This window comes from Anomaloglossus baeobatrachus, chromosome 4, assembly GCF_048569485.1.
Source record: "Anomaloglossus baeobatrachus isolate aAnoBae1 chromosome 4, aAnoBae1.hap1, whole genome shotgun sequence".
Taxonomy (NCBI): Eukaryota; Metazoa; Chordata; class Amphibia; order Anura; family Aromobatidae; genus Anomaloglossus; species Anomaloglossus baeobatrachus.
Window position 1 is genome coordinate 437032695 of NC_134356.1, and position 23103 is coordinate 437055797.

Below are 23103 nucleotides of genomic sequence, written 5' to 3' on the forward strand. Positions count from 1 at the left end.
CGGCGGAGGCTGGTAACGAAGGTAAATATCGGGTAACCAAGGTAAGGGCTTCTTGGTTACCTGATGTTTACTGTGGTTACCAGCGTCTGCAGAAGCCGCCTGCACATTTAGTTGTTGCTCTGTCGCTGTCACACACAGCGATGTGCGCTTCACAGCAGGAGAGCAACAACTAAAAAATGGCCCAGGACATTCAGCAACAACCAGCGACCTCACAGCAGGGGCCAGGTTGTTGCTGGATGTCACACACAGCAACATCGCTAGCAAGTTGTGCATCAGCAGCGATGTTGCTAGCGATGTTGCTTAGTGTGACGTGGCCTTAAGTGATATATCTCTGGAATCAGGACTCTGTCCCTACTTCCTGCTGCTTTCATATTTCATAGCAAAAACCTGCTGACATATTCCCTTTAAGTAAAAGAACTGTATTATGCTTAGACTGGAACAGTAATCACTTTTTTTTCAATCCTTGTTATATTTTAAGGGATATAATTTTTTTTTGCATATACACTATGGACATTATGTTTATAATACCTGTAACTTTGACATTATGTGTACTATTCATCCATTTTTCCATTATTGTCTTTGGCATTATTGTTTATTACCACTTGTTAAATATAACGGTGACGACGCCACACTGATCAGTTGCTCTCTGCTGTGCCAAACAGCAAGATTTAAGCAACGTAAAAAATCATGCATTACTATGATCCATTATTTGAATACGACTAGCCAAATGAAGAGTGAAAAACCTAAAATCTTACCGACACCATGTGTATGGCATTCGTTTTTAACTGAACCATTGCAATTTTTAATATAGGAAACTGCATTTGGTTTTGTAACATCTTTAGTTGTTGATGTACACTCCTGAACATTAAAATTTTAATACCATGGAGAAAAGTTGTGGAATTATGGAAATCACAGGATTGATAGACATGTTCATAATATGTTATTGATGACAAAATACATTTTCAAAACATCTTGATTTATTCAGACTTGCACAGAAATACACGCACTTACATGCTTTCCTCAGACAAACAGTAACAAGTGCCATCTGACTTTTTTTATCAGATAGAGTCAATGTTATTCGAGGCGGCAGTGCCGATTACTTTTTTTTCATTGACATAATCCTTATGTGAAAAAATCCCAGCATGCTCTGATTACACTCCGAAATTGGATGAGTGCAAGAAAAAAAATCGGATGTTATATGAAGCCACAGTATAGCATCTGATTTTTACGGATACATTGCAATTCTGTAGCATAAGAAACTGTAAATGGTTAAAAATGAGTTCTGCTATGGATTGCATATGGACAGCACATAGATGACAAGTGAGAAAAAAAATCGTACATCTTTTCTGGATGAAAATAGGACTGTTTTTTATATACGTTCGCGTAACCCCAGACTGATGACTTTATTGATACCATGCCAAGGCTGTAAGTGCGAGTATTTCTGCACATAGTGCTCATATTTGATACTGAATAAATCGAGGTCTTTGGTAAATGTTGTTTCTATGTTTTCATCATTTCCATATCCTCAACATGTCTATGCATCCTGTGATTTCCAGAATTCCATGACTTTTAATTATTGGTGTTGCAATTTCAATACTGAGGAGTGTATAAAAATGGAAGCCACATGGATGGCATGTGGATGACAATACGGATGAAAAATATATTTTTGGGGATAAGAAATATGACTTTTTTCATACAGTTGTCTGAATCCAGCCTATCTGGTATGGAGAGTCCTACATGAGAAGCTCTGGCTAAAGCTCAAATGTGAGCTTATGTCGCAAGCTCAATAGAACCATGTCAGTGACTGACTAGCTTTAGTTATTATATAGAGGTTATTTCTAGAGATGAGCAGATTTGTGTATGTTCCGGTTCACCGGGTTCGGCCAGACTTTAGTTAAAAGTTTGTTTTCGAACCCACACTTGACCTGAACTTGTTTCCGAACTCCAAAACCCCATATAAGTCGATGGTGACCCGAACTAACAGGCTTGACTCAAGTAATGAGTATAATGGAAGTCAATGATTGAGCTGGTTGGCTCTCCACCCACATACAGCCAGCCATAAACAGAGCATTTCCAGGGGAGGCAGGGTGTTTTTTTTTCTTTGGGACATATTACATCTAAAAACATTGTTTTGACCCTTATTGAGAGCTGTTCAGAGATTGTAAGCGGCTCTCACTGAGCCGAGCACTGAGGATACCCAAGCACCCCAATGCTCAATCAAGTGGACAGCATAAGAACCGCACCCAAACTCAGACACAGACTTTTTTTTTTAAAAAAAGACTGTGTTCGGGTTTGAGCTCTAGATACCCAGTGTTCGATATGAACCTTGACCTTTACAGTTCAAGTTCGCTCATCTCTAGTTAACTCAGGTTAGCAGATTACATTAAGCAACATACCACTTCCGGCAGGTGTCCAGTAAAACCACATTCAAGGCTGTCTTTCTGTCTTGCATCTGCTGTAGGATTCTTTGTACGCTGATGCAGTTTTCGGGTCTGTATGGTTGTGGTGCATCAATTGGTACCATATAATTTCTCCCTGAGCGTTCATATCCATGACCAGCATAATAGAACAAACCTGAATGTAAAAAGGACAAAGCTAGGATGATTACATCTGTCACTACAACATACAATACTGCAAGGCTGCGTGCCCACGATTAGTGTTTGCATGCTTCAGCTGCATCCAAAACGCTGCGTTCTACAGTAGAGGTTAGATACAAAAACTCTATCTGTCCAAAATATTTAACATAAGGTGAAAAACCCTATTACTATGCATGTGTCCACCATAGCAAACATGGCACAAGAGGAGAAACAAGTGGACTTCTATAGAAAAGATAAAAGTAATCTTTATTAAAAGCACTTTAAAAAGAGTTGACAAAAATATTACACAATTGAGAGGAGCATAGAAGGAATGGACCAGCTATGCAAACAATAAAATGTTATTGTGGGTATTAATGTAGAGCAGCCTAAAGAAACACCCTCAGAAAATCCTTTAGGAACCACCCCCTTGTTAAAGACCATAAATATTAACACTGCATAAAAAAGCCCATATCTCTAGAACTTTATTGTGGATTAAAAAAGAAAAAAAAACAAAAAAGGAATACTCAAGGTAGCAGAGGGAATAAAATCAGAGCAAAAACCAGACACTTTGCCCTGGTGACAAGTTTTCTTTAAATTCTTATTGCCCTTTCCCATTGTCTTAGCATTCTTTATAACTTTTGCAGGTGAAAGGTGTTGAGAATGATCTATACTTTTTTTAACAGTGCAGGTTCATATAGCCTATAGTAAAGAGGTAAGACTAGCCTGGGCTTTCAAGGGGACAAATATTTTTATATCTGTTTAAAGCAAACAAGAATAAGAAAGGAACACAGATCATACTGGTAATTCTATCTTGAGAACCCTTCCTTGACCTTCACTACAAGGTCACTGAGGACTGGCAGTAGCTAATTCTGTGTATTATTAGCCAATGATGTAAACGTTCCTGGAAGAGGAATAAATATCCACCAGGAGAGGCTAGGAGAAGTCAGGACAGAGTTCAAGTGGTTCTCGTTCTGTAGCTAGTAACCCATAAGAGAAAATCTTTACTTCATACTTCTTGGTAAGCGGCTTTATTTGTGATCATTAGCTTTTAACATGATAGTCTCTATTGTGATTCATAATCTACAAACTCACCATATACACCTTTATCCAGAAGCTGTAGAAACTGTCTGATAGATACCAACATCTCTTCTCGTGTCACGTCTACAAGTGATATTACACAGAAGCCCAGTTTTCTGAGAAGGACGGACAGCTCAAACACATCCACCATAGGGGCGAGAAGATTGGGGTGATTTACGTAACCATTGTTGCCAATCAATAGTGCTACTTTTCCAGTCGCTGTAATGTCACAAAGAATTCATGAGATTTAATATTGGTAGATAGCTTTATTACTATAAAATAGATTATTTAAAGAATTGCATATTATTTTGGGCTGGTTCCTTAAGGTTGTGTGGCCGAAGGAACTCTAAGGGCGGCTTTGCACACTACGACATCGCAGGTGCGATGTCGGTGGGGTCAAATCGAAAGTGACGCACATCCGGCGTCACTTGCGATGTCGTAGTGTGTAAATCCTAGATGATACGATGAACGAGCGCAAAAGCGTCGTTATCGTATCATCGGTGCAGGCTCCGACATTTCTATAATGCCGGTGCAGCGACAGGTACGATGTTGTTCCTTGTTCCTGCGGCAGCACACATCGCTGTGTGTGAAGCCGCAGGAGCAAGGAACATCACCTACCTGCCGCCGGCGGCTATACGGAAGGAAGGAGATGGGCAGGATGTTTACATCCTGCTCATCTCCGCCCCTCCGCCGCTATCGGCCGCCTGCCGTGTGACGTCGCTAAGACGCCGCACGACCCGCCCCCTTAGGAAGGAGGCGGGTCGCCGGCCAGAGCGACGGTCGCAGGGCAGGTGAGTGCATGCGAAGCTGGCGTAGCAATAATTTTCGCTACGCCAGCTATCACAAGATATCGTACCTGCGACGGGGGCGGGGACTATCGCGTGCGACATCGCAGCATCGGCTTGCGATGTTGCAACGTGCAAAGCCCGCCTAAGTGACTGCAGATTTGTGTACCTGCACATTCTGAGGGTTCTCTGGTGTCGGTGCTGAGAGTAGTGGGCACGTAACTGCAAGTATGGGATTCGCATACATGCGGTCATGTGCCAACTAGAAGAGTGAGGCCTTGCACAATGCAAGTGTATTCTGCAAGGCCAGATACAGTCTAGTATGAGTGTCCTCTGAAGTATGCAAATCACATACTTGTGGTCACATGACCACCCACTCCCATCAACGGAGTATCTTTACAGTGCATACTACCTGTGATGTGAAAACTCACATGTCTGCAGTCACAGAGTGAATGCAATCTTGTAGCCTAAAGGGTGCTTTATACGCTGAGACATCGCTAACGATATATCGTCGGGGTCACATCGTTAGTGACGCACATCAGGCGCAGTTAGCGACATCGCAGCGTGTGACACCAAGGAGCGACGATCAACGATCGCCAAAACGTCAAAAATCGTTGACACGTCGCTCCTTTTCATAATATCGTTGATGGTGCATGCCGCTGGTTGTTCGTCGTTCCTGCGGCGTCACACATCGCTATGTGTGTCACCGCAGGAACGACGAACATCTCCTTACCTGCGTCCACCGGCAATCAGGAAGGAAGGAGGTGGGCGGGATGTTCCGGCTGCTCATCTCCGCCCCTCCTCTGCTATTGGGCGGCTGCTTAGTGACGCCGCAGTGACGTCGCTATGATGCCGAACGCACCTCGCCCTTGAAGGAGTAATTGTTCGGCGGCCACAGCGACGTCGCTGAAAAGGTATGTGCGTGTGACGCTGCTGTAGCAATAATGTTCACCAAATGTCGCGCAAACATCGGTATCATCGGTGCAGGCTCCAACATTTCTATAATGCCGGTGCAGCGACAGGTACGATGTTGTTCCTTGTTCCTGCGGCAGCACACATCGCTGTGTGTGAAGCCGCAGGAGCAAGGAACATCACCTACCTGCCGCCGGCGGCTATACGGAAGGAAGGAGATGGGCAGGATGTTTACATCCTGCTCATCTACGCCCCTCCGCCGCTATCGGCCGCCTGCCGTGTGACGTCGCTAAGACGCCGCACGACCCGCCCCCTTAGGAAGGAGGCGGGTCGCCGGCCAGAGCGACGGTCGCAGGGCAGGTGAGTGCATGCGAAGCTGGCGTAGCAATAATTTTCGCTACGCCAGCTATCACAAGATATCGTACCTGCGACGGGGGCGGGGACTATCGCGTGCGACATCGCAGCATCGGCTTGCGATGTTGCAACGTGCAAAGCCCGCCTAAGTGACTGCAGATTTGTGTACCTGCACATTCTGAGGGTTCTCTGGTGTCGGTGCTGAGAGTAGTGGGCACGTAACTGCAAGTATGGGATTCGCATACATGCGGTCATGTGCCAACTAGAAGAGTGAGGCCTTGCACAATGCAAGTGTATTCTGCAAGGCCAGATACAGTCTAGTATGAGTGTCCTCTGAAGTATGCAAATCACATACTTGTGGTCACATGACCACCCACTCCCATCAACGGAGTATCTTTACAGTGCATACTACCTGTGATGTGAAAACTCACATGTCTGCAGTCACAGAGTGAATGCAATCTTGTAGCCTAAAGGGTGCTTTATACGCTGAGACATCGCTAACGATATATCGTCGGGGTCACATCGTTAGTGACGCACATCAGGCGCCGTTAGCGACATCGCAGCGTGTGACACCAAGGAGCGACGATCAACGATCGCCAAAACGTCAAAAATCGTTGACACGTCGCTCCTTTTCATAATATCGTTGATGGTGCATGCCGCTGGTTGTTCGTCGTTCCTGCGGCGTCACACATCGCTATGTGTGTCACCGCAGGAACGACGAACATCTCCTTACCTGCGTCCACCGGCAATCAGGAAGGAAGGAGGTGGGCGGGATGTTCCGGCTGCTCATCTCCGCCCCTCCTCTGCTATTGGGCGGCTGCTTAGTGACGCCGCAGTGACGTCGCTATGATGCCGAACGCACCTCGCCCTTGAAGGAGTAATTGTTCGGCGGCCACAGCGACGTCGCTGAAAAGGTATGTGCGTGTGACGCTGCTGTAGCAATAATGTTCACCAAATGTCGCGCAAACAACGGGGGTGGGTGCTATCACGCACGACATCGCTAGCTATCGCTAGCGATGTCGCAGCGTGTAAAGCACCCTTAAGCCCCGACAACTCCCTTAAAGGTAATGTGTCATCAGAAAAATGATCTATTGTGTAAATCAGATTTTCAGTTTAAATGATTTTTTTTCTTACATTTTTGGTAATATATTTTTTTAGATCACAAATCTTTCAATTTTTACACTGACCACTAGGCATGGTTCTAGATTTATACTTCCTGTTCTTTCAGGAATGCACCACAGACATTAGAAGCAATAGACTAACTCAGATGCTACTTAGTTATATTGCAATTGTAATGAGTATGTTTCATGGGTGTGTCACACTTGAGATACAAACCTGTAGTTTCTGGCAGTAGAAGTTCACAGCATTTGGCTACACAATCTTCTCTTTGTCCCTGCTTGGGGGTTTATCCCTTTCTCTTTAGGACCCTGCAGATTTCCTCATCTTTTCAGCTGTTAATCTTTAGCATTTCCCTTTGTGTCTTTAAATACCCTCATTCCTCCTTACTCTGTGCTGGTGATAAGTCTAATACCCTTAAGGGTATGTACACGCATCAGTTTTTTGCTGTACGGCACAATCCGGCGCATTTATGAAAAATTGGATGCGGAGACAGCTGTCGCCGGATCCGTTTTTTTCCTCATAGACTTTCATTAGCGCCAGATTGTGCCGTATGGCCGTGCATTCTCTCTGTTTTTTGCCGGATACGGCGTACTTGTCTGATCCGGCGGCAGGAGAAAATGTTGACCTAGACGTTTTTTGTCTCATGAAAAAAAATTGCATCCCGCCGGATCCAGCGCGATGCGGCCTAATGTATAATGGCTGTCTATAGACGCCAGATCTGGCGGGATGCGGCAAAAACCGGAATACATGAACGGATCCGTTTTTTTAAACTGAGCATGCTCAAACTGGCACAACAAAGCTATATAAAGCCCTCACTCCTCACTGTGATGACTGCCTGCCGACCAAGACCAACACTGCCTGCTGCCCAACCCTGCCAGCCTGCTGAAACCCTGCCAGCCATCCGCCTGCAGCCAGCCATCCGCCAGCCAGGAGGTCCCCATTTTTGAGGCACGTTTGTTTTGTACTATTATTGTCCTTGTATTTTAATAAAGAGCTATGTAGCTCCTCCATTGCAGAAAAAAAATAGATTAAAAAAAGAAATATTAAACTTGTTCCAAAACCTTTGTATTTGCTGTGTCATTTTAAGGTAACTTTACATGATTGGGTTGTTTCTCAAAGGAAAGCACCTATGGTACTTTGGGGGTCTTTGTGTATACAAATGGGGAAAAATGTTTTGTTTTTTTTTTTAAATGAAGGGTTTTTGAAACCTTACATATGTGTTATATATGTAATAAAAGGGGGGATTGAGGGATTTAACCCTTTCACAACCGGCCGATTTTACGCTTTCCTTTTTTTTTTTTCACCATTCTTCTTCTGAGAGACGTAACTTTTTATTTTTCAGTCAATATGGTAATGTGAGGGCTCCTTTTTTGGGGATCGAGCTGTACTTTTAAATGAAACCATCAGTTTTACCATATAGTGTACTGGAAAACGGCAAAAAAATTCCAAATGCAGAAAAACTGCAAAAATAAGTGCGATAGCACTATTGTTTTTGAGATATTTTATTCACTGTGTTCACTATATGGTAAAAATGATGTGTGGGTGTGATGCATCAGGTCAGTGCGAGTTCGTAGACACCAAACATGTATAGGTTTACTTTTATATAAGGGGTTAAAAGAATCCCAAAAACAACGGATCCGGCATAAAACGGACAGAAAACTGGATGCGCCGGATGAAAAACTGGATGCATCAGATCCGGTTTTTGCCGGATCTGGGATAAAAATGGTCCAGCGCATCCGGTTTTTCACACATTTTGAGGGATCCGTTGCGGGACTCACATGCCCGATTCTGCCTGACGGCAAAAAACGGATGCGTGCACTTAGCCTAAGAAGTCTTCAGTGCAAGCAGTTGACTTGTTTTCATCTAGACAAATTTTGTTGTTGCAGTTCCTCTCCCTGAGTCGTCATCTGGAGATAAATTATTTACTTACTTTCTCCTGTGAGGTTTTCCCTGTGTGTTCTTTAGACCTTAGTGGGGTTGACTAAGTGCTCAACCCATCCTGGCTATTTAAGGGTCAAGTATCCAGCCCAGCGCATAGGTGCGGAACCTGTCTAGGTGGTGAGGGAAGCCAGGGGTCAGCAGCACGTTTGGTCAGGGGTCACCATCTCTCCCTTCCCTAGACACAGAGTTTCTCTTCCCTTTTGTGGGTCTCTTGGTACATCCTCATACCTAGCGTGACATTATGCTCTGGTCTGGACAAAGGTTATTGTTAAGAAAGGGAGACAAGATAAGCAGTGACATTACATATTTTGAATTGTAGATCCGGTGTTATCGACTGTATATAGAGGTGTTACTGTAAAGCTGTCTGTGATGATGATAATAATGTTGAAAAGCCTTTTGTGAAGAAGAGGAAATGTGAATCTAAAATTAGGCATTGAAATGAAAATAAAAATATTACTATACATTTAACAAAAAAATCTGAGTTATTTTCTGATGACACATTAAATTTATACCTCAACAACTTTATTAAATTTCAGTTAGTTCACTGATGATTTTATAGTTTACATGAAAATATCAACCAACTCAAATCATTCTAAAAGAATAAGTGCATATGTCAAAGCTGCTGAGAATGGTACTCACCATAGTACTTATGTCTAGGAGGTGGTCCTGTAAAGACAGAACGTCATTATTTAAAGGGATAAGATCCTCCTTGCTGAAAAGTATATATTGATGACTACTAAACATAGTAACTTTTTACCAAGTAAAAATCTGCCATTTGGTTCCAGAGATTCATTCTCAGCACGCACATTATTATGGATTTGACAAGGTAATTATGCAGAGTAAACTAAAGCCACGTCTCCAGAGAATCCTTCGAGCCATGTCCCCTTGGTAAAGACCATAGAAATTAGCTCAACCTAAAGCTATCTGATGTTTAATAAAAGCTGAAAAACATTTCTGGGCTCAATATAAATTTCTGCAGTCACTCTATGTGGCTGCAGAATGTGAAATCCTAACAATATGTAATATGCACACTGTAAGGATACCACTCTGATGCTGCTCTTGTGTGGATGTCATGAAGGAGCTGCCGGGGGCTCTGCCAAAGCTGGGTGTTGTAGTAGTCGTGACACCCCGATCGACTCACTTCATGAAAAAGGGATATTGTGTGTAGAGGTGGTGAAAGGATGCAAGCTCCTCAGGGGTGCTGAAGAGTTTACCTCTGGGTTAAGACACAGTCTCAGTAAAAGAGAGGCAGACTCCAGTTCTCATTCAACATCAGCAATTTAATGGTTTTGCAAACACCTTCTTTTTCCGAGACAGGGCATGTTTTCTCCACCGGACACATCCATTTCCTCACTACTCTCATTACCCCAACTGTCACAGTGTTCCATCGGCCTCCTGGATTACCAGCCCTTCTTCCTGTGGATATGGGTGCTCTGGCCATGCTGATTTCCCACTTCCGGAGTTCCTCAGCATTCCTACACGGTGGCGGTCCCTAGGACTTAGCCCCACGCCTGCAGCATTCGTGTCGTTATCCGCCAGTCCTCAAGCCACAGGGCGGCCTTCTCCACATCAGGATCCGATCTTCCTCCACTCCATCTTTCTGCAGCCTCTTTATGTCCTCACTACTCCTTCCTAAACTACACCTTCCCTGACTCCAACTAGTGCCCCTCCCCCTATTTTCTTCTCAGCTCATCCCTTCCCCCCTGCATCCAACTATGGAGACACTGTGCCCTCTAGTGGTGAGCTATGGTACTCCACCCCAACCCACCTTTCTACCAGAACATGGGGCCAGGTGCTCGGTTTTTGGCTCCTGCCACCCCCTTACAGTCATGTGACAGAATTTTACAATTTGAATACTAGCTGTCATATGCTATGAAACTAGAACACTTGGAGAAGGCGGAAACATTGCTATTTGGCATGTGACAGCTAGTATGCAAATCACATACTTTTTATCACAAGGCCAACAGAGCAGAATTCTGACAGTCTGCAAATTGCACACTGTCTGGATTTATCTGCAGTTATATGATGATTGCAGAAATTTATGTAGTACTCACAAATCCCCTTTAAGTCAGAAAATACACACCTTTTTACTTGCACTAACTCTACTAGTATATTATTAAGTAAGAGGTTCTCAGACAGTATGAACTAACCAATTAAAAATAGTATTTTATGTAAATCAAGCTTAATCACTATATAACTAGAGAGTTCCAAAAATGTCTGATATATTTCAGGGAGAATACAGCTCTGTCACCTGTATAGTGGCCACAGCTGGGTACTGCATAGTCGGCCCATATTCAAATCAATAGGGGACGGATGTGCAGTACTTAGCCATGGCCACCATTTTGTCGACAGGGCTGTGGAGCTCCTCAACCGAGTAGCTGGCGGCGGCACTGGGAAAAACTGATCGGCATCAATGCATCAACCCTAAACCCCACCCATGAGACATTGATGAACTCTCCTGAGGAAACATTCTTTGTATGGATGTGGATGTACAAACCCTTCAGATATCCTGCATTTCCCAGGACTCCTGGGCTGAAAAGAGAAGGGATTTATGTAAACACTCCCCCTCCCCTGAAAAAAATAAAAAAAAATTTGTGTTTCAGTTTGGGCTTATTTGGAAGGGATTGGTGGTTGGGCTTATGTATCCTCTTAAATGATGCCAATCAGAGTTGTCAAATGGGCAGAACCAGCTATGTACAGGTTATGCCATGGGAATCAAGGGGTTGTGTCACGGGAGTGTATGGATGAAACAGGGGTCCCTAGGCTGACCCTATGACTGGGAGCCCTGTGCTGTCCTTTATCCCGACAGTAGACTTGATGGTAGTCAGGGTCAAGCCTCCTTGTGATACTGTCTCCTGTCCAAACCCTGATTCTACTTCCCCCCACCCAAGGAGCGGGCCGGAGACCCAGTTACTAACACCCCAAAAATAGTAACAGACAAAAGTAAATGAAAACTTGTGCACACTGCACTCAAACACAAAGGCGGGACAATATGTGAACTGGGGAGTAACACAAAAGGTCTAGGAAATAACTTCACAACTGGAGGACTCACATGACGCGCCCACGGGGTCTGGGGGAGGTTACTCGTCACCTGGCCGGTGTAGGCAGTGGGATGTCACAGCGGCCAGGCCTGGTTCCATGACCCTGGTGGTGTCAATGAAGACGGAAAGGTTATATACAGGGGAGGATGGAGTTTGTATTCGTGACGCCACTTGTGGTTTGCGGCTAACATAGGAGCCGCCGCTGTGTGAGGTGTCCTCTGGGGCAGATGGTAGCGCAGCTCGGTTGGTGCAGCTCTCCATAGGCAGAGCTCAGGCCCCAGGGATGTTGGAAGTAGTAGTCTCCAGCTAAGGCGAGGGTAGGGCGTGGGAAGGATTGAACGACACAGGGGTTGCAGTAAAAGTTCTTTACACACTGAAGTATCACCGCCTCTGGAGTGCCGGGCTCCAGCTGATCCCGGATAGTTCGGAAGTCAGAGCCGGTAATTTTCTCTGTTAGTCCTCTTCCCTGCGCTGTGTGTGTGAATCTCTGTGGCTAAAAGCCGCACAGTGACCCTCTGCCTTGTATTGGCTCTGGTCCTGTCCCATATGGCAGGCAGCGCAAGTCCTTTACTGCTGCCGCTCTTTAGTCTAGTCACGGCTCCTGGCTCTAGTATGCTGATGTGCCCCGGGCACTTTGTGTGGGCCAGAAGACTTGAAATCCTCTGTCCTGTGGATTTTGCTGGTGGGACTTGCAGTACCCACCAAGCCTAGGTTCCGCACCCTGTTCTATGCGCTCGGTCCTCAGGGAGCTAGAGCGCAGCTCTCTCCCCAGTGACCGTATTCTCCCCACGCCTCACTTGTTTCCTGTCTGTCACTGTTCTGTCTGAGTGTGTGTGTGTCGCCTTACTCCCCAGTCTAGCTCCACCCCCCGGGTTGCTGAACTAGTGAGCAGGAGGTCCACTACTTTAGCGACGGCCACCCCTCAGGCCCTACCCTAGCCCAGTCCCAGTGGGAGGGCAACTAATTGTGTGTTATGTGGATTGTGGTGGTTACCGGCAATGACCTCTTCCGTATCCGGATGAATACCGCACCTCTGGTGAGGTGCAGTACCCTGTGGCGACTGAAGCCTCAGGGGCGCCACACACACACACCACACAGAACTGCAAACTGGTGATCACCATGCACCTGGCTTGCACCAGGAAGCAAAGAGCTATATCTGGCATAGAGCCCCAGTCTCCAGAAGCTTATTAAGGCTGGAGATGGTATCAGCAGCCTGACCTCCTAGCAGCTGATCCCAGAGCAGCAGAAATTAACACCCACTGTGCTGGAAAGCAGTGAAGCGAGAACCAGCTGATGCCCATGGCAGGCTGGGCAACTAAAGAATTCCAGGCAGCTTGTCGAACTCTGCTGTGTGAACAGAGTCCGATGCCACGACGACATCCAGCGAGTATAAGCACGACAGGTGGAACTTTTAAGGCTTGAATTGCTATATAATTTGTTTGAGAATAACTCAAAGGCGTGTTCCTAAGTTCTTAAATTGCTTTAATTAGTTAGCAAGAAAATAAGCAAGTTTACAATTGACTTGCTTTTTCTACCTGCTGTTATTCTCCTGCAATGAGAACTTTAATATTTTATAGCACAGAACATGTTTCCATGAAGCATGGCCTCTAGAGCCAGACCAACCTCCCCCTTTCCCTCTTACGAAATCATCAGCCCACAGCTTTCAGAGCAGGTCTAATCAAGGCACTCTGCTCACTGTCTAGAGCTGTGCCTGTGGTCAAATGCCAAGTTATCTCTCTCTCTCTAATGTGTTACAGCAGAAGTTGTGCTGAGCTTTATTATTGTACTAATACTATAGTTTTACTCTTCACTCAAGGAGGAAAGTCAACCCTGCAAAGAAACCAGGAAGCAAGGAAACTGCACTGCTCTTAGCTGATCAGTAGAAGGGTTGCCAACCATCCAAAAATCCCTGGACTCCCATAAAAACAGGGCATTTTTCTCCTGTCTGTAAATAAAAATTGATGTGTCTGATTTTTTTTTGAAGCTGGAGAGACTTGAGAAGCTGTCCAGAAAAAAATAAAAAGTTGGCAACTCTTAACAAGAGACAACTTGTGAATACTCTATTAATCATGTCACATATATCTGTTACCTGGACATATAAATGGCTGTGGAGAAGCTTCAAGAATGATGCCATCTTCTGAAATACAGGTAATGGTATTATGAAAAAATGACGTAACCCTGCATCATATCACTGAAATAAAGTAATAGATTATTTACCTATTGTTAGTTCAGCTGGTTCACTCCAAATTTCTCCATGGGCATTTGACACATGGCACAGGTAGTTTCCGGTATCCCTTTGCCTTAGTGATTTGATCTAGAATGAATTAGAATAACATCAGTGCTATATTTTGCCTTTTCACAACTATAAATATGCACATACTGTTTGTCATTTGGCCTAATCTTTCACCTTTTTCTGAAAATTCAATACCATGTATAGTTTAACAGTATTTTCTCTGTGGAATCTTGAGAACCTTCCAAAGTGTCTTGTATAGTCTTGATCTTTGTCTATAATATTAGTTTGACTGTGTAGGCTGGACCATGTTCTATTATAGCATTTGTATAACAGTTTGGTTCAGTAGTCTTAAGCTCATCCAAAACAATACTATATTTATATATATTATTCCCTCTTCCCACAATCGCGTACAAGATTTCTCCCGTGCATCCCCCATACTCTGGAATGCTCTACCTCAGCATATCAGACTCTCACCTACCGTGGAAAGCTTCAAGAGGAACCTCAAGACCCACCTCTTCCACCAAGCCTACAACCTACAATAGCCCTCAGTCCAGTACACCACTGCGCAACCAGCTCTATCCTCACCTATTGTACATCACCCATTCCCTGTAGACTGTGAGCCCTCGCGGGCAGGGTCCTCTCTCCTCCTATACCAGTCTATTTTGTACTGTTAATGATTGTTGTGCATATACCCTCTTTCACATGGAATAAATGGCGCTATAATAATAATAAATAATAATAATATTTATGTGGAGTGGACTTCATTCTATAACAGTAATTATGGTAGTAACAGGAATTATGTGGCGTAATCTTGGCGATCTACAGTAACCAGGCTATGTAGTCAGGACCTCCTGCTTTAAAGGGGTAGTCCACTACTTGACAACCCCTTCTCTTTCCCCTTGTTCGCCACCATAAAAATAAATAAATCTTATACTCATGTTCAGCACCATTCCAGTGGTGTCGGAACTCATGTGACATTGTAATGACAAGTCTGCCCCATGTCCAATCACTGCCGGTTTCTGTCTCTCCGCCTTCGTACGGTAAGTAATTAACAGCACATTAGATCTGCAGCTGCCGCTCATGTACGTTACTTACATGTCCGGAGGTAGGGAGAGAGAAAGCAGCGCTGATTGGGGATCACATGTCATGACACAGCTGGAACAGCGTCGGCACCGGAGGTGTTTTAAGCAGACGTGTGAAAGAAGTCTAATCTACAGCATGTTTCCGGGGCTATAACCTCAAACGAAATTTAAAATAATAAGTTCGTATGTTCTCTGTTTTTGCTTGGGTTTCCTCCGGGTACTCTGATTTCCTCCCACACTCCAAATACATAGTGATAGGGGATTGGATTGTGAGCCCTAATGGAGACAGAGATGATGTCTGTAAATCGCTGTAGAATATGATGGCGCTATATAAGCAAGCATAATAAATAACAAAATAATATATCAGTTTCCTGTAGCAGTTATTATAAATGTGTTTTCCGGGTTGCCACCTATTAAATACACGCTGTGTGATCATCACATTGACAATATAAACTTCCCCAACCTCACAGTTTCAATGAAAGTCTATTGCTGGACAAACACTAAAACGTACTGCTCTCATTCAGATTCCCACCTTGATTTCCTTCTCATTCCTGTGGGGCAGGCACAGGCCATTGTGATACCACTGGTATTCAGGGGCAGGGAAGCCCAGAGCATAGCAGCAAAGCCGCGCTGCAGTATATGAGCTCACATGTGCAGAGACTGGTTCAGTAACAATAATGGGTTTACCATTCCAGCCAGGAAGAATGGCCCCTAAAACAGAAGAACATTCTATAGTCACTTTACCCTGCAAACTGTTAAGCCCAAATCAAGCAATACATAAACGTGTGAAATAACTGTGACCATTGGATTGGCAGTAACTCATATCTTACCAGCAGGAATGTTTTTCAGTACTTTCACCTTCACCCAGTTGCTGAATAAGATGCGGTGCTTTTGGTCATTTATTCGGCAGATGTACAATTTTGTTTGCCTGGCATGAATGTGCAGATCTGGCTGTGTTGCCCCTGGGATTTCTTGACATGTGGACTGGTGAAGAAGGAGTTAATGTTAGTAGTCATATAATCTGTACATACCTGGAAAGTTCATTGTACATATATCATACACTAGAAGGTGGCCCGATTCTACGCATCGGGTATTCTAGAATTTACGTATTGTGTAGTTCATGTATGATTTTTGTTATAGATATAGATATAGATATATATATATATATATATATATATATATATATATAGATATTGTTGTGTGTAGTTACCAAGTGTTTGTGTAGGGCGCTGTACATGTTCTGGGTGTTGTCTGGGTGTGGCGGGGGGTGAGAGCGGTGTTGTATGCGTGTTGCGTTGTTTGTGGAGCGCTGTGTGTCTGTCGCGTTGTGTGTGTGTGTGTTGCGCGGTTTGTGTAGGTGTGGTGTGTTTTGGGGGGAGGTATGTTTTGTGCAATGTGTGTGTTGTGCGGTATGTGCGTATATTTATGTATGCCGCAGTGTTTGTGTGTTGGGTGTTGTGTGTGTGCAGCGTTGTCTGTGTGTGTGGGTGTCTGTGTATGGCGGTGTTTGTGGTTCCCTGTGTGTGTGTGTGTGTTGGGGGGAGGTGTGCACCTCCCATCGTGCTCCATCCCCCATGCTGCGCACCCCCCATCATGCCCCATCCCCTATGCTGCTCATTCCCCATCGTGCTCCATCCCCCATGCTGCGCACCCCCCATCGTGCTCCATCCCCCATGCTGCGCACTCCCCATCGTGCTCCATCCTCCATGCTGCGCACTCCCCATCGTGCTCCATCCTCCATGCTGCGCACTCCCCATCATGCTCCATCCCCCATGCTGCGCACCCCCCATCGTGCTACATCCCCCATGCTGCGCACCCCCCATCGTGCTACATCCCCCATGCTGTGCACTCCCCATCATGCTACATCCCCCATGCTGCGCACTCCCCATCGTGCTACATCCCCCATGCTGCGCACCCCCCATCGTGCTACATCCCCCATCGTGCTACATCCCCCATCGTGCTACATCCCCCATGCTGCGCACTCCCCATCGTGCTACATCCCCCATGCTGCGCACCCGCCATCGTGCTCCATCCGCCATGCTGCGCACTCCCCATCGTGCTACATCCGCCATGCTGCGCACTCCCCATCGTGCTACATCCCCCATGCTGCGCACTCCCCATCGTGCTACATCCCCCATGCTGCGCACTCCCCATCGTGCTACATCCCCCATGCTGCGCACTCCCCATCGTGCTACATCCTCCATGCTGCGCACCCCCCATCGTGCTACATCCCCCATCGTGCTACATCCCCCATGCTGCGCACTCCCCATCGTGCTACATCCCCCATGCTGCGCACCCGCCATCGTGCTCCATCCGCCATGCTGCGCACTCCCCATCGTGCTACATCCCCCATGCTGCGCAATCCCCATCGTGCTACATCCCCCATCGTGCTACATCCCCCATGCTGCGCACCTCCCCATCGTGCTACATCCCCCATGCTGCGCACTCCCCATTGTGCTACATCCCCCATGCTGCGCACTCCCCATCGTGCTACATCCCCCATGCTGCACACTCTCCATCGTGCTACATCCCCCATGCTGCGCACTCCCCAACGTACTACATCCCCCATGCTGCGCACTCCCCATCGTGCTACATCCCCCATGCTGCGCACTCCCCATCGTGCTACATCCCCCATGCTGCGCACCCCCCATCGTGCTCCATCCCCCATGCTGCGCACCCCCCATCGTGCTACATCCCCCATGCTGCGCACTCCCTATCGTGCTACATCCCCCATGCTGCGCACTCCCCATCGTGCTACATCCCCCATGCTGCGCACCCCCCATCGTGCTACATCCCCCATGCCATGCTCAGAGAGGAGTATAATAGGAGGACTGTAATAGGAGGAGTAGTCCTGGGGGGAGAGGAGTATAATGCCGGCTCCCTGCACATGTGTACCGGGAGCTGGTGTACACTGGTAACTATGATACACATCGGGTAACTAAGGGACCTTAGTTACCCGATGTGTATAATGGTTACCAGCGTTCACGGGCTCCGTCAAGATCCCAGCATCGCAAGCTTATGTCTGGCGCTGCTGGGATCGTGACGGAGCCGGTGTAGAAGCAAGCGATATCCCTGGATGTTGTGAGTGTGTGGATGTGATGTGTGAGGTGTGTGTGAGAGTGAGTGTGATCTGATGTGTGTGTGTGTACTCACCTGGGAGTCGGAGCTCCGTGTCAGTTGGGCCAGAGCGAGCGTGCATTGCGTGAGGGGGGCGGGGCCTGCAGAGAGCCGGGGCGAGAGGCCAATCCGTGTGGGGGGGCGGGGCCATGGCGAGCCCAGCGGCCAATCAGCTTTGTGTCACCGTAAGGACACAATTTTGGAGCATGACAGACAGACAGACAGACAGAATAAGGCAATTATATATATAGATAGCCCTTAATGGCTTAATTTGACAGTTTGTCAAATGTCGGTAAGAAGCTTAAGGTTAAAAACCTTTCATTGTGACAAATATGTATCTCTGAATTAAAATAATTAGTAATGACCGGACTCGCAAATAACTGGGACAGGTGGGTGGGTTCATGTTATCTGTTTTTTAAAATCCAGTTCCGGGCCAGTGGATGGGTAAAGCAGTGCATATGGATGAGCAGTGATGAGCAGCGCATGAAGTAAAGGAGAGGCCGCAGGAGCAGTGTACAGCCACGACGGATAGTGTTGAGCAAGTAATTAACTATTCGTATTCGCTATGCTATTAGCGAGTACTGTCCGCTACTCGAATATTTGTTACAAGTAGCGGGCGCAATGTAAGTTATTGGGAAATACTCGCTAAGTAGCGAGCAAACCCAAAAGCCGTACTATGCGCTACTCGCACGAAAAGTACGGCTTTCGGGTTACTCGCTACTTAGCGAGTATTTCCCATTGACTTATATTGCGCCCGCTACCTGTAATGAATATGCGAGTAGCGAACAGTACTCGCTAACAGCATAGCGAGTACGAATAGTTAACTACTCGCTCAACACAAGTGCCGGAGCTTTGGTAAATATGAAGCGCTAGCTTCATTCTTATTTTCTTTATTTTTCTTTTCTTTTTTTTTGAACATTTGAAACATTTGAAACTGTGCAGATCTGGACTTTTACAGTTATGGTCCGCCCATACCTAAAAATAATACATTTTATTTCTTAAGTAGGGAGTCACTTTGATGAAAAATAGCTAAATATAAAGAGATAGATTAAAATGGATAATAGATAAACATAAAAAAATATATGTAGTACTTCTAATAAAGAAGATGATTCTAATGAAGAAGTGATTATATTATCTCATTATTAGTCAATGTGGAACATGGGCTAATAAAGAGATGTGCCGTTTTTCACTTTATTGGAAGTGCTGCTTATATTTTTTCCATCTATAGTATATTGGACTAAAAGGGGTAAATGTCCAAAAAGCTCTGCCTCCACATTGTAATATTTTTGGCATTGTTTCATTATATCTTTTTCTATATAGATAGATTAATATTCAAGATAGACAAATAATGAAAATGAGAGAGTGCCAATAAAACCTTTTATGCTTAGTGTTAAAGGGAACCTGCATGTTAAAGGGGTTGTCCACTACTTTAACATTGATTGCTTATCCTTAGGATAGGTTATCCATGTCTGATTGGTCGGGGTCCGACACCCGGCATCACCACTCATCAACTGTTCTTGGTGCCGACTGCAACGACAGGTGGCCAGAAGGGCTCAGTTCCAGAACTGCCCCGTCTTCTGATGAGAGTGACAGCAACTGGGTACTGCACATTCGCCTCCCATTCAGATCAATGGGAGGCAGATGTGCAGCACCCGGCTGCACCCGCTATCAGAAGAGGGGGCAGTTTTGGAACTGAGCATTTCTGATGCCACTGCAAGCATCGAGAACAGGTCATCAGCGGGGGGGCAGGGTGTCGGACCCCGGCTGATCAGACATTAAAGACCAAGGATAAGCCATCAATGTTACAGTAGTGGACAACTCTTTAACTCCCACTCTTCTTGTCTGCATTTGTCATAATTCTGAAATGTGAATATAGCACTTTCACAGGAGAGAAAATCTATTTTTATTTCAGATAAGCCAGTGAAAAAGGAAGTGTGTTTGACACATGCTTGTTCCGTGAGGTTAACTTTCTATAAATAGACACTGTATACTACTTATGCAAGCAAATGTGTTGAAATTACCTCCGACTGCATGAACCACTGATAATATAGCAGTTTAGGACCCTGGGCCTTGCAGCGTAGGGTGAGGGGAAAGTCCAGGGGAACACAGGCACACACCGGCTGCTCTGTGATTCGGATATCTACGGCAAAAAAACAGAAGTTGTGTTATTTCCACTAACCAATATCTCAGAAATCAGTCATTACTAAAATATTATTTAATTGATCACACGTTATTCCAGTGTCTTATCGCTTCTAGACACATGCCTGTGTTCTAAATATCGAGTGAATCATTATTATAGTATACCAGTAATGTAACAAATGAAACCAACCAATTTAACCCCTTTGCCCCGGTCAAGTTTCTGTTTTTAGGTTTTTTTTTTGTTTGCTCCCCATCTTCTGAGAGCCGTTACATTTTTATATTTTTCCGTTAATGTTGCCATATGAGGGCCTGTTTTTTGCAGGGCGAGTTGTACTTTTAAATGAAACCATACGTTTTACCATATAGTGTACTGGAAAACGGAAATACAATTCCTAGTGTGGAAAAATTGCAAAAAAAGTGCGATTGCACAATTGTTTTTGGGATATTTTATTCACCGTGTTCACTATATGGTAAAACTGATGTGTTGCTGTGAACCCTCAGGTCAGTACAAGTTCGTAGACACCAAACATGTATAAGTTTAATTTTATGGAAGGGGTTAAAAAAAATCTGAAGTTTGTTAAAAAAAAAGTGGCACACTTTTTGGGCGAGCCGTAGCGTTCTCATATTCTGGGATTTATGGGTCAGTGATGGCTTATTTTTTGCGTCTTGAACTCACGTTTTTAATTGCACCATTTTGCGCAGATGCTACGTTTTGATCGCCTGTTATTGCATTTTGAGCAAAATTTGCGGCAACCAAAAAAAAACGTAATTTTTGCATTTGGAATATTTTGCTGCTACTCCGTTTACTGATCAGATAAATTGACTTCATATTTTGATAAATCGGGCATTTCTGAACACGGCGATACCAAATCTGTGTATATTTTTATTTTTGTAACCCTTTAATTTTCAATGGGTCGAAAGGGGGCTATAGCGATCAGCAATCCGATCGCTCTGCCCTATCTGCAGATCTCAGCTACACAGCTGAGAACTGCAGATATGGTGCTTTACTTTCAATGCCGGCTGTATTCCGGCATTGAGAGGAAGTGACTCATGTTAGCTACAGGCGTCATCACATGACCCTGTGCTACAATGGCAACCACCGGAAGTCACGTGATCATGTCACGTGACGTGTCATGGCGGCGCGCATATACATCTCGCTGCCAGATTTTGGCAGCGAGATGTAAGGGGTTAATAATCGCGGGTGGAAGTGATTCCACCCGCGACTAGCAGGTACACATGTCAGCTGTTGAAAACAGCTGATATGTGCGCGGATCACCGCGACCTGCCCACGGCAGGGGGCGGGGATTAACCATACACGACCCATGACGTACTCAGTACGTCATGGGTCTTTAAGGGGTTAATGTTGATTTTTTTGTAAGTCTGACAAACACCAAATGTCGTGGTTGAAACATGTTCTTTTTGCAATAAATTATTCTAGCCAATGCGTTTTTTATGGTGATCTTTGGATCTGCAAATTCATCATTCCAGTCCCACAGCATTTAGACAGCTCACTTTTGAAAAAGGTCATTGATGTGTATCATACAGAGGTTGCATCGGGCTTGTTGTGTTTTTTTAGTCTTCTACAGTTGATTCTTTCACAATTTCTCAGCAGTTTTCTGGCAGCAGTATGAGACAGAGTTTGCATTACTAATGCTGAACGTGCATGTCTGCTGTCATGTAATCACCAATATCTCAGAGTAGGAATGTCTTTCTGTTGTGTTTCTAATTCAAGTCTCGTAAAGGGCATAGAGAGATGACCTTAGTTGTATATATGTACGATATGAACTTTTAGGTTTTTTACTTTTTTAAATTTTTTAAACTTTTTATTTTTTACTTTTTTTTTATTTTACTAATCCCCCTAGGGAACTATAAGGATTAGCAGTCTAATCACTCATTCATTTCTATTGATCACAGCTACACAATTCAGATCAGCAGAAATAATCATGTAACAGGCAGCACTTGGCCAGCTGAAACAGGAAGTGAGTCATGTGAGCTACAGGAGTCATCACATGACCCTGTGCTACCATGGCAACCATCGACTTACAGTGATCACGTCACGCCGCCGCCGAGGGAGCCGGGTGAGGGAACATTTAAATCGTGCTGTCACATTTTGCCAGCGCGATTTAAGGGGTTAGCAGGCGTGGGTGGATCACGGGTCCACCCGTGCCTGAAAATCACACATGTCAGCTGTTCAAATCAGCTGACATGTGCAGGAATCACCACCGGCTGCCCGCAGCAGCAGCAGGTGATTACAACTATATGGCTTAGGATGTACCAATATGGCCCGCTGTCATTAAGGGGTTAAGAATCCATAAATAGGGATGAGCTGATCCGTGGAAGTTTGTTTAGTTAAAAGTTTGGTTCAGTTGATTTTGATGAAACTTGACCCTGGACCCCATCTCCATAGGAATCAGTGAGGACCCAAACTGAGGTGCTCTAAAATGGCTCCAAAATGTTTGTAGTAGGGACTAGTGGGCTGCAAAAGGAAACAAAATGGGACAATAGCCCTGCAAACAAATATGGATAGGGAATAAATAATAATAATAATAATAATAATAATACAAAAAATGAAGTGGTGACCTCCTATTTCTGTTAACCAGTGAAGATAAAGCAGACAGCTGTGTGCTGCAGCTTTCAGATGTCTGCTTTACTTTGGTTGGTTATCAAAAATAGAGGGGACTCCAAGTCATTTTTTATTTTTTTTTATTTATAGTTCACAGAAGCATA

At 45.0% G+C, this 23103-nt stretch overlaps 1 protein-coding gene across 2 annotated transcripts in view; it reads right to left on the reverse strand.

Moving 5' to 3' along the window:
- The window catches only part of LOC142303785 (mucosa-associated lymphoid tissue lymphoma translocation protein 1-like), an 88933-nt gene that overhangs the window by 28269 nt on the left and 37561 nt on the right, over window positions 1–23103 (reverse strand). Inside the window, exons 3-10 of one of the 2 annotated variants that reach the window (XM_075345493.1) lie at window positions 20259–20377; window positions 15951–16104; window positions 15653–15831; window positions 14023–14119; window positions 13895–13939; window positions 9404–9430; window positions 3669–3872; window positions 2397–2574 (exon numbers count right to left, since the gene is read on the reverse strand). In XM_075345493.1, coding sequence (XP_075201608.1) covers window positions 2397–2574; window positions 3669–3872; window positions 9404–9430; window positions 13895–13939; window positions 14023–14119; window positions 15653–15831; window positions 15951–16104; window positions 20259–20377 — 1003 coding nt within the window. Of the gene's footprint in view, window positions 1–2396; window positions 2575–3668; window positions 3873–9403; window positions 9431–13894; window positions 13943–14022; window positions 14120–15652; window positions 15832–15950; window positions 16105–20258; window positions 20378–23103 lie in introns of both variants that reach the window. The other variant, XM_075345492.1, reaches the window with a different exon arrangement.